The sequence below is a fragment of the Saimiri boliviensis genome, chromosome 7 (genome assembly GCF_048565385.1).
Source record: "Saimiri boliviensis isolate mSaiBol1 chromosome 7, mSaiBol1.pri, whole genome shotgun sequence".
NCBI lineage: Eukaryota > Metazoa > Chordata > Mammalia > Primates > Cebidae > Saimiri > Saimiri boliviensis.
In genome coordinates, this window is record NC_133455.1 from 30,987,315 (window position 1) to 30,999,816 (window position 12,502).

Consider the following 12,502-nt stretch of genomic DNA (forward strand, 5'->3'; position numbering starts at 1 on the left):
CCAACATGGTGAAACCTGCTCTCTACTAAAAATACAAAAATTAGCCAGGTGTGGTGGTGCATGCCTGTAGTCCCAGCTATTTGGAAGGCTGAGGCAGAAGAATCTCTTGAACCCAGAAAATGAAGGTTGCAGTGAGCAAAGATGATACCACTGCACTCCAGCCTGGGTGACAGAGTGAGATTCCTTATAAGATAAGATGTAAATACTAAGTGATAGAAGTTTCTCAGCTCTATTATAATCTAATGGGCCCACCATCATATGCAGTCCATCCTTGACTGAAACATCATTATGTGGCACCTGGCTGTATCACATTCTGTAACAATTTGTTTGCATTTTTGTCTCCTTCAGAAAAATATTAGCTGCTTCAAGGAAGGAACTACTTGTTATTCATCTCTGTATCTCCAGTACTTAACACATTTTCTAACAAATAGTAGATACATGATGAAAACAATATAATCATAATAACAGCAGATAACATTCATTTCCAGATATTATCAGACATACTTTATGTTTATTAATTTAAATATCACAAAATCCAATCAGCCAGACACAAAGTAATTAAATACCTTCCCCAAAATTGGCCAAGAAGTAGGAAACAAGCCTGGGATTTCATCACAGGCAGTCTATATTCTTAATTACTATGCAATATATAGCATCACATGTATCAATAAATGATTACACATGTAAATTAATGAATTTTATAGTTTCACTTTCTTCTAGACCTAAGCTGCTGCTTTTACCCTTTCCCTTTTTTTTTTTTTTTTTTTTTTTTTTGAGACAGGGTTTTACTCTGTTGCCCAGGCTGTAGTGCCAAGGCATGATCACAGCTCACTGCAGCCTCTCCTCCCAGGCTCAAGTGATCCACCTCACCCTCCCAAGGAGCTGGGATTACAGGCCTGCACCATTACACTTGGCTAATTTCTGTATTTTTTTTGTGAAGGATAGGATTTTGCCCTGTTGCCCAGACTGGTCTTGAACTCCTAGGCTCAAGCAATCTGCCCTCCTCGGCCTCCCAAAGTACTGGGATTACAGGCATGAACCAACATCCCTGGCCTACCCTTTTCTAAAGTAGCATTTATTTTAGGAAGTTATGTACATTGTTGTATTTGTTTGAGTTGTCATAGATACTAATACAATTTTGATGTGGTATTGAAATAATTCCCACTGGTAGTGTTTTCCTACTTAGCAAAGTGTAGACAGTAAGAAATCAACTATATAGCAAAGAGAAATTTACTGGGGAAAATGTGCCTAGCATTCATGCCCACTGATTCTAGAATTGTTGCTTCAAATGAAAAGCGTTGAAGATGATGGCACCATGTTAGTATTTTAGGCAGATGGAGCATCAGTCAAATCTTGGAACTGCTATACCCAGCTTTAAAGTTTTACTGTATTGAGTAGGTAAATCTTCCTTCTAGGTATAATCTAAAATTGTTCAGCAGAGCAAATGGGTTTATATTTGACAACTAGGGAGCAACACTAGCATTTCTTTCTCTTTTGTTGTATGCCAAATATATTTTAAAATATAAGCCATAATTTTAATACCTAAAGTAAATACCATGCATTTTTTAATTTTATTTTAGTAATTTCTGTTTATAGTGAAGAAGAGTTTTGTTTTTTTTTTAACTGTCCTAAATGTTTAATAAGAGTCAAAAAGCCTGAGGGGAGATATCAATCTGGTAGTTTTTAATTATTAAGATACAGCAGTTGTAGGCCAGGCGCAGTGGCTCACCCCTGTAGTCCCAGCACTTTGGGAGGCTGAGGCAGGTGGATCACAAGGTCTGGAGACTGGGACCATCCTGGCCAGCATGGTGAAACCCAGTCTCTACTAAAAATACAAAAATCAGCTGGGCGTGATGGTGCACGCCTATAGACCCAGCTACTCGAGAGGCTGAGGCAGAATTGCTTGAACCCAGGAGACAGATGTTGCAGTGAGCCAAGATTGCACCATTGCACTCCAGCCCAGTGACAGAGCAAGACCCTGTCTCAAAAAAGAAAAAAAAAAAAAATAGGATATGGCAGTTATATTGTTACTCCTTCTCCTGTTTGTTTCCCCCCAAAAAATACTTTCTTTGCTTAATTTGCTTTCTCCGTAAGAGTGAATAGAGGCTGAGTGATGTGCCACTGCACTGATTAAGTGATTTACTGGCACAAAACTATTGGGGCTTAACTAGTTGACTGTTTTAATAACATCATTAAAGTTTCATTTTTGGTTTATTAGAGCACATCCATGCAAAGTTGGAATCTAATCATTCTCATGTCTCCTTATTATGCCTAGGGGATCTTAGAAACACTATTTTTGCCAACTCATACTTTATATTTTCATTCTATACATGTGAAATATGTAAGCAAAAACGTTTAAAAAACATAAAGAACATTCTTTGACCAGGCACTCTCCTTGACTACAAAATTTCCTCATTACCTATTTTTTAATAGCCATTATTGAACTCTCTTCCATTTCTAAGTTTCTCTCTGCAGCTTTCCTGAACATGAAGTGTTTCCTTTTCTTTCCACTTCTAGCTTTCCTTTCGCTGTGCCTCATGTACACTTGGAAGCTTCAGGGATTTAGCAGTGATCATGCCAGCCTCTACAGATCGCGTCTCTGTCTGTAGTTGAGTCTCCATGGTAATGAGAAGCAAAAAGTGCTGAAGCAGCACACTATGTAAGGACTGGCAAGAGAAAATACTGCCGAGGCCTCTACAGGCGTAGCATTTAATCCCCATGGTGCCGAAGAAGCCCGAGAGAAGCACGCTGTGGTGTGGAGCGGGAGACTAAGGACATGGACTTGGCAGATTTACTAGCAGCAATATTCTAAGACGAACCTAATTTACAGTTTGCAAGTGCTCTTTTCAATTGGAAAAGACCTTGAATTTTTCTTTTCTTTTCTTTTAGGAGGCCAGATGCTCCAGTGCCTGATGGCGAAAGTGAAAAAACTGTAGAAGAAAGTTCAGATAGTGAATCTTCTTTTAGTGACTAAGCTTAATTTTGATAAGAATTACATATGCATGCATAAGGGTACATTTACATTCTATGAGAGGCTGAGCCTGAACTCTAACTCTTAGTCATAAAAACATCAGATGGCCACATGTCCACTATCAAGCTTCTTCTATATTAAAAAAAATAATAAAGCATTTATAACCTGCCAGTCTCATTACTAAAATAAAGGGCCTCAAAATGAAAAATAAGATAAACTAAATAAAGAATAATCAGTGCTACAAATACTAAGATGGACTATTTTAGAGATGAAATGAGCAATTATGGCCTGGCACAGTGACTCACGCCTGTAATCCCAGTACTTTGGGAGGCCTAGGTGGGTGGATCACCTGAGGTCAAGAGTGCAAGACCAACCTAGCCAACATGGTATAACCCCATCTCTATTAAAAATACAAAAATAAGCTGGGCATGGTGGCAGGCACCTGTAATCCCAACTACTCAGGAGCCTGAGGCAGGAGAATGGCTTGAACCCAGGAGACAGAGGTTGCAGTGAACCAAGATTGTGCCATTGCACTCTAGCCATGGCATCGAGTGAAACTCCATCTCAAAAAAAAAAAAAAGAGACGCAATGAGCAATTTTAAATGAAGTCAGTGTGAGTTTAGTGATTAATAATCGACCTAATGCAAAAAAAATAGTGAATTTGATGAAATTATTCATTTTTTGTGAATATTTTAGCATGAAAATATATGGATTCATATCATGAGTTGTTAAAGACATTTCTGGTAGAAAGTAATACTGGGTTGAAATTTTCTGTTGCAACTAAAAACAGATCACCTATGTTATGGTTATGGTACTTATTGGTAATATTTTTTAGCATATACAGACTTTTACCACTTGGCCATTAGTTTGTATGTTTTTTAAGTCAGATATTCTTATACAGTCGCATTGATTAACAACAGGGATCCATTCTGAGAAATGCGTTGTTAAGTGATTTTGTTGTTGTGCAAACATTGTGGAGTGTACTTACACAAAACCTATTTCTTCTGGGCTACAAACCTGCACAGTGTGTTACTGTAGTGAATACTGTAGGCAATTATAACACGATGGTATTTGTGTACTTAAATGTAGAACAGCTGCAGTCAAATATGGTATTATAATCTTAGGTAACTGACCAAAATATTGTTATGTAGCACAGACTATATTTATTAGCGGATGGAAATTGAATTGAAGGTAGTTTCAGTGTGGTTCAGAGTGAGTAACCATCATTGCCATCAACTCCTTTATTACCTAAACAACAAAAAAAAAATTGTGCAGGATTAAAATGTTCTCACCTCACCTTGCAAATAAGTAATTATTCATAGTTATTTACACAGTCTACAAAATTTCTGAAGTACTTATATGGAAAAATATGTAAATATATTTAACTAATTGTGCCCATTTTAGTTTAGTTCACCTGAAATTCGAGCCTGAGAAGAGAACTTGGGTGTATATAGGTCATTTGCAAGGTGATCCCAGAAAACAGATGTGAGAAAACAGGGAGAGGAAAAGGGAGAAAACCACTTAAAAGTATATTATCGGCTGGGTGCAGGAGCTCATGCCTGTAATCCCAGCACTTTGGGATGCTGTGACAGGCGGATCACTTGAGGTCAGGAGTTCGAGACCAGCCTGGCTGACATGGTGAAACCCTGTCTCACTCCAGCCTGGGTGATAGAGTGAGACTCAAAAATAATAAAAAAGTTTTTTAAAAGTGTGTTATCAAGATTGCCAGTTAGGGTTTGAGTGCTCCAAGACCTTCTGAGAAGCTTTCAGAATGCCTCCCAAAATTTTCCACCTAATATAACTGAGGTCATTTATTAATCAGTTTCTATCTGCCATTAGATGAGAGTTGTCTCTACGGGCATTAATTATCCTTGCACTTCTGGGCTGTGCTTTTGTGTGGGAAAGCAGCACCCCAGTGTTGAAGAAAGACTCAAAACAGAAAGCAGAAAGATGCATGGCTTCAGTTGCAGTGGGATTTCACCAACAAAAAGGACAAATTTGAGCTTACTCACCTAGAACCAGCCATGTAGCTGTGACTGATACCGGAAGCGGACAAGGGAATGTGCAAAAAAGATATTTACTTCAGTCTACCAATAAGCAGGCAAATCAGAACTGCTTGAGTCCCATGTTAAGTCTGTTTTGTCTTTCATCTGTGGACTAGCACAAGGTGGTGGTCAGCCACAGTCTTTCTAGAATCTACACAGGAAGATGAGTGAGACAAGCTACGGTTGCTGTCGCTACACCTGAATGCAAGACCAAAACTGATACTTGTCATCTCCTCCACCACCCGTATTGCATTTCTCTTGCTCTATCAGAAATTCTGCTGGTCTAGGTTGATTGTCATTTATAGTGACCCAGACCTTCATCCTTTAGGTTTTCTAGGGTTTTTATTGTTTTGCCCTGTTTAGGCAGTGGTTATCACAGTCATGTTTGCTGTTCACACCAGGAACTGAAGCACCACGACATGCCCCAGTGAACCACCTGCATTCTAGACATATTCTTCCTGTTTCAGTCTGTAATCACAACCCTAGCTCCTCATGTTAACATATTACTTCCTGTTTTTGTCTGTTATCCCACAGACATGAGCAGTCCCAAGGGACTGATTGGCAGCAGTAAATTCAGTTTGGTGGAATCCTTAACTGTGCTTGCCCACAGAAGTGTGCTAGTTTCTTCTCCCTACCCCATCTGTGAACTGGGATTTCCAGCAAAGTCTGAGGTGACAGAATGGGAACAATTGCCAAAGAATGTCACTGACAATGGTGGAAAAGAACCATTCCTGTTTCTCTTCTCTTGATTCCTGGGTCTGTGAATCCTGGCAGTTGAAGACACAGCATCATACACTAATCATTTTTGTAGTGCATTTACCACAACCTAGAGATTGGCACCTCAACCCTGCAGGATGTCATCTCTGAGCTGTTGCCTACACTGAGCCTATAATAGACAATTTCATTGTTCTATTTGATTGATTTCTTCTGGATAATGCTGTCTACGGTAAGACCAGTGGATCCAACAATTCATGCACCTATTGTTGCTCATTTGCTGCAAAATAATCCCAAGATCTGAAGCAGTATAATGCAGGATACCATGTTGATAAATAGGCATTTCTGTAGTCTTTCAGAGAGTAATGCTGGCAGAGGTGCCTCTGGAAGAAAAGGAAAGCCCCTATTAAGAGTAATAATTAATTACAATAGCAAATAATTACTCCTCTTCCAAGGTGGAAGAAATTTAATGCAAATAAATTGCTCCCAAGTGACTGATTAACCTCTTCAAGGAGTAGTAGTACCAAATCATTGGTCTCCGCTGCCGACCAATTGGGTATTCAGCAGTAGCTGAATCCTAGCTCATCTAGCTCATCACTAGATGAGTTTTAGTGAGGAAGCCCCAAGCTGTTGGTCCCAATCATAGCTTGCATCTCTGCCACCATGATTACTCCATTTGTGGGCTCATTGTATAACCTGGGGCAATCAAGGACAAGGCTGGTTGACATCTACTGGAGAAATCATCCTATCCGCCTAATTTTTCCTCCTGAGTGTTTTCTTTCTGGCAGAGAATCTACAAAAATCTCCACACTTGTGCACATTCCCATGGTTTTGTTCACATTCTTTATCCCTAAATATCACTTTCTCTAATCTTCCAATATTGTTCCTTCCTTGTCCCTGACCAGCCTACCCAGTTACCAAGATCAAAAGTGTGTAGTGCTTAACTCAGGCCCTATGCTTTTTCAGCAACATCATGACAAAGTGTACTATTTGAAGTTCTGTCCATCAGGAAGGTTATTTTCCCTACCACTAATTGTTAGAGCCGCCTCTGTCAGAGGCAGCAGTGTGGCAGCCGGTCATTTTTGCCCACATCAATATATCAATCTTGACCATGCATCAACAAGGTCCACTGTTTCCTGTCAGCTGGTGTGATACTATTGCAAAAGTGCCTTCAATTGTTCACTTCTCCCTATTCCATGCTTTTTGCCAGTTTGCACTGCCCGCCCCCTCTGAGTAGAGCATTTGGCCTCAACTTTTGATTCTGAACTTAGCCAATGGAATATTAACAACTGTGATCCAAGCAGAGGCTTGACAAATACTTGCCTTCTCTTGTGGCTCTGTTATTGACATAAGAACATGACTTGGATAGTCTGATGAGGATGAAAGATGCATGGAGCAGATGAGGTTCCATTCACATATTGGCCAACCCAAGAAATGAGCAAGACCAGCCAAGATCAGAAAATCTACCTAGCCAATTCCCAGCTGGCTGTGGATGTGTGAATAGTAAATGCTCACTGTTGATTATCATAAAGTTTTTTGTTGTTCTTGGTTGTTACCACGTAATTGTAGCGATAAATAACTGACACGGTTGACGAAGATGCCCCATGAGATCACACAAGTATGTTGAAGATAAGGCATTAGTGTAAGAGATGTAAATGAGATGGAAGGTAAATGATAGGTCACTTGTCCATGTAACTTACATGTGCTGTATTGGCTTTTTCAGGCTTCATCCCAGATGTATAATTCCGTTAAATAATGGATTGCTACTGTGACTACCTGACTTTATGATTTGGTATATCCAATAACACTCAGCTTAGGATGGGCAGCTCAGTTCATTACTTGATATCATATATGGTCAGATTCTCAGGGTTTTTTTCCTTTTTTTTTTTTTTTCTAAAAAGAAGAAATGGAAAAACAGATTCTCACCTTCTACTGGGCACATGCTAGGTATTGCTGTTCAAACAATGAGAAGGCAAGACCTTCGCTCCAGAAGCAGGAGGTCTGTGCTATTAATCTTCTGTTAGGGCTTGCTAGACATGCTGCACAATCTTCATATCTGCCATAGACATCTCTATGATCAATCGGTATTCTGAGCCATATAGTTCAGGAAGGAGGGCAGCTTGCATCACAGCCTGAACTGGCAGCAGAGCCCTCTCTTGTTCTGGGCTCCACCTAAAACTTGTAGTCTTCCAATTCAGAGCTGTATTCCTGAGAAAGTATAAGAAGCTTTCAAAAGCCAAAGTCCCCAACATGCTATGTCTCTTTCTTACTGGGGAAGGGTAAAAGTTCACTAATTTATCATTTACCTTGGAGGAGATGTCCCAGCACCTTCCAGACTATTGAACTTCTAAAAGCTGTAGGGATCTGAATCTTCCATCGTCTGGCTTGTGTGCATCTTATTGAACACCAAGAGTTCTTTCTGCTGTTTACCAGATACATGCAGCCTAATGTTATCAATATAGAGGATCAACACAACATTCTCGCTAATGTGAGAATAAACAAGATCCCTGAAGACTACACTGTGGGCCAGGCCTGGTGGCTCATGCCTGTAATCACAGCATTTTGGTAGGCTGAAGCAGGTGGATCACCTGAGGTTAGGAGTTTGAGGCCATCCTGGCCAATATGGTGAAACCCCGTCTCTCCTATAAATACAAAAATTAGCCAGACATGGTGGTACACACCTATAGTCCCAGCTACTCAGGAGGCTGAGCCAGAAGAATCGCTTGAACTTGGGAGGTGGAGGTTGCAGTGAGTCAAGGTGGTGCCACTGCACTCCAGCCTGGGGGACAGAGACTCTGTCTCAAAAGAAAAAAAAAAAAAAAGACTACACTACACTGTGTGAGAGAGGAGAGCTAACATAGTTCTGGAGCAATCAAGTTAATACATATTGCTATCATTTCCATATAAATATAAACACTTTTGATGTTCCTAATGATTGGGAAAATGTTTGTCAGAACAATGGCCACATATCATGCAGAGGCTGTGTTGATATGTTCCAGGAAAGGTACCATACTTGACATGGTAGACATGATTGGTACTACTACGTGATTAAGTTTATAATATTCCCTTGTCTTCTACCATGGCAGATGCCATACACGTAAATGCAGAGGATGTTACCTCTGCATCCTGTAAGTCTTTGGAAGTGGTGCTCATCTCAGAAATTCCACTCAATGCAATATTGTTTCTGGTTTGCTATCTTGGCTGGGGTAAGGAAGGTACAATTTTAGGGAATTTTCACTAGCTCCTCCATGCCACAATGGATGTTTTTCCATAGGTCAGGAAGCTAATGAGAAGGTATTAAGAATATTTAGCCCAGGTATGCACTAGATACCAGGGGAACAATCAAAGTAACCCCACTGAAGCAATTGAAAATGCTGTGAAATGGACTGGAGCCAAAACTCCTTCTATTACCTGGTATCCACAGCCTCCACTCTCTTTAGGGGGCAATGAGGATATTTTAGATCACTTAATATCAGGTCAACTAAGCCTTGTATACAACAACCTTTGAGAGGATTGAGTATTCCACTTGTTTGACTTTGCTAAGTGGTTGAAAGTCCTTTGGAGAAAGATTGAGTGAACGTTTACCATATATACTCCTGGTGACATAAGTAGCATTTACTTCAGGATTGCTGTCACTTTGTTGCAGATGGTTGAATGCCACTACCTGCCTCCTGCCATTATGGAATTCTTTCATCTCAGTTAGTACTAAAGACCCCAATTCTATGCCATCATATCCTACTGTGAATCCTGGCCTATAGAGTACAGTTTCTGATGATTTTATCAAAGATATTGTTGTCACCCTGAGTGACATCCTTTATTATCTTAAGAGAGTATTCTCTGGGCCCTTCCTAGGAAAATGGTACATTTGTTCTCTTCTCTTCACGTTAAATAAATGCATTCAAATATCCACCTCTCTCTGCCTCTGACCTCTTCTTCAACACTTTGATAAGGCATTTCCACCATTCCTGCCTCATTTAGTGTAGACCATTATAGCCAAGTCTCAAGAAACCACATCAACAGCCTGTTAAGACCAGGACATGTGTCCTAAAGATGACACACTATATCTTGAGTCATCCTAAAGATGAGATACTATATCTTGAGCCATAAGAGAGTGCTCCTGTGTCAGTAAACTCTCCTCTATCCAGCCTTATATTCTGCCTCTCTGGTCCAGCCCACTCAAGACCTATCTTCACTCATACTCTCCAACTTACTGCCAGTACTTCTTAGCCAGTACCTAAAATTCTTTCAGTAAATAAGCTATTTCTTCCCAGTCCAAGGACTGTATTTTTCCTCTCAGCTAAATCTGAGATTAATCTAAAAACAGTTGGGGAAGCCAGAGTTAGATCTTGAAGAGACAGGAGTCATTTTACAAGGCATCCATCTCAGACAAACACTTCATATGGTCTCCAGGTAAGGGGAGGTTGCTCTCCTCTAGAGTGGGAGAAACAGCTGCTTTGGCTGGCATGGAGAGTTCAGAGGAAATCTGAGACTCAAGCTCCTCAAGCACATGTACTCAAATTGTCTCATCTCAGGTCTCAGAGTCCTACTCCTTTGACATGAGAGCCCTAACTTAGCAAAGGAGACTTGTTGAGGTGGCATCTTTTATCTCTTTGCTACTCTGTCATCCTTACAGTTACACTCTGTGTCTGGCTTTTAGCACAGCTTCCCTGTGGCTGAAGGGATAATAGCCATTTTAAACACTGCCAAAGAGGACTTTTGGCTTTCACAGCATGCCCTAAATTGATAATTGGCTGATCTGGGCCTGCCAGCATTTTTTTTTTCAAAGGTCCCAAGGCAGTTGACAAATGTGAGCCAGTTCTACAATCCTTTGCCTCCATTCATTGTAGTGACAGAGTTACCAAATAACCCATTTCTTCTCATCTCAATCCACCATGGGTAAGATTCATAGAAATTAGGATGCATACCAGGGGTTATCACCATCCTACTTATCCTAGCAATAAGGGTAAGTGATTCAGTTCCAGGATCCCATCCAAAGATTTGTCCTCTAGGGTCACACCTCATATCAAAAGTTTTACATTCCTCCTAAAGCAGAACCTGGGACAAACACTTGGGTGCAAGGAGTTTATTTGGTAATCCCAGGAAGCAAAAGTGAGAGAGCAGGAAGAATAAGAGAGAGGAAAACCCAATAAGATGCATATTACTGCGATTGTCATTATGGGCATGTGGGACTTGATTCCAGGACTAGCAACTCCTTAGAAATGATTAATGCTTTTAGAATTGTCCATTGGAAGGACTGGAGGCTGGAGAATTTGTCCACTAACCTGGACCAACTGGTGGGGGGCATTACTCCTCTATAGTAATGGGATTACCCACACACAGCTATCAAGGAAAAGAGTCAAACTGTATAAAATATTTGAAGAGATTTATTATGAACCAAATATAAGTGACCACTGGCCTGTGACACAGACTTCAGGAGGTTCTGAGACCATGTGCCCGTGGTGGTTGGGCCACAACTTGGTTTTATACATTTTAGGGAGACAAAACCTACCCGTCAATACATGTCAGATGTGCATTGATTCAGTCTGGAAAGGCAGGACAACTGGAAGCAGGGGCTTCCAAGTGACAGGTGGATTCTAAGATTTTCTCATTGGTAATTGGTTGAAAGAGTTCTTATCCAAAGACCTGGAATCAATAGAAAGGAATGTCTGGGTTATTATAAGGGATTGTGAAGACAAAAGTTTTATTATGCAGATGAAGCCTCTAGGTAGCAGACTTCACAGAGACTAGATCATAAGTACTCATTATCAGACTTAAAGGTCTGATCTATCAGTAATTCCAAAACGTAGAAGGGCATGTATGGCTTCCCCTTCCCATCTTTGCCTAAACTAGTTTTTCAGATTAATTTTGGAATGCCCTTGACAGAGAGGAGGTGTCCATTCAGATGGGTAGAGGGCCTTGGAATTTTATTATTGGTTTACATAGGCTTAGGGTGCTTCCATGACCTTGGAAAGGATACAGGATCAGAAAGTGGAGAAATGGGGAAGTCATTTGAGGTTGGTTGCGGTCACTAAAAAGTGAGTCTAAAATTGAGAGGAGCTCCCCACTACAGCTGTGGCTGAAATCCAAGGTGGGTCTGGGGATGTATTTCGGAATATCACCATAAGCATCAGCTACAGACAGTGCTGCTTCCAAAACACCAAAAGGACCTGAGCTTACCTTTATTTAAAATGCACACTTTTCTTGTTGGATAGAAAGACAAGTTGGATAGTAAGCCACATTCAAGATTTCCAGAACTTTTTCATTAGAAATATTAATTTTAAAAATCTTCCAAGAATGAGCAAAAGATAAACAATGACTAAATCTGTATCTTTATAGTCTGCTGTAATTATAATATAATTTTTAAATGTTTCCTTTTACACATACCTCACAGCGTTTTTCTGTAAAGCTTTTGTATGTGAACCAGAGCATGGCTCCTGTTAAAGAATAAATTGTGTCCATGTGCTCTTGAAGACTGTCCAGACAGCAAAATGTTTAGTAACACTCTTTTGTTTCTGATCAAGTTCTTCACAAAAACAAGCTTGATTTCCAGGGCTTATGAAGAGTTTAGATTCACACAATTCAATCCTCTACTTTAATAGCTGCTGCAGCAGTGCCAAGGGGTCTTCTCAAAAACACTCACTTTTACCTTTGTGGTTGGTAGGATTAATAAATGAGAGGACTGACACCAAAGCAGTTCTCACTCTGACTTGGATTTTGGGCAGATTGCTTAGACAAGAGACATCTCTCTTCCTTTGGAACATGAAGTATAAAG

The 12,502-nt window shown here is 40.2% G+C and overlaps 1 protein-coding gene and 1 long non-coding RNA gene across 6 annotated transcripts in view; one reads left to right on the forward strand and one right to left on the reverse strand.

Annotated features, from left to right (window-relative positions):
• The window catches only part of WASHC3 (WASH complex subunit 3), a 104,422-nt gene that overhangs the window by 44,501 nt on the left and 47,419 nt on the right, over nucleotides 1-12,502 (forward strand). For 2 of the 5 annotated variants that reach the window (XM_010340222.2, XM_003929615.3), the window contains exon 7: nucleotides 2,890-9,637. The exons of 1 other annotated variant lie outside the window; for it this stretch is intronic. In XM_010340222.2, the coding sequence (XP_010338524.1) occupies nucleotides 2,890-2,974 (85 nt within the window). In that variant the 3' untranslated portion in view covers nucleotides 2,975-9,637. 2 more of the 5 variants (XM_074402332.1, XM_010340223.3) reach the window with 2 other exon arrangements.
• LOC141585080 (uncharacterized) overlaps nucleotides 1-12,502 on the reverse strand; it is a 110,139-nt gene that overhangs the window by 30,986 nt on the left and 66,651 nt on the right. The window contains exon 2 of the long non-coding RNA XR_012518352.1: nucleotides 11,240-11,373. This is a non-coding gene — a long non-coding RNA (uncharacterized LOC141585080). The remainder of the gene's footprint in view (nucleotides 1-11,239; nucleotides 11,374-12,502) is intronic.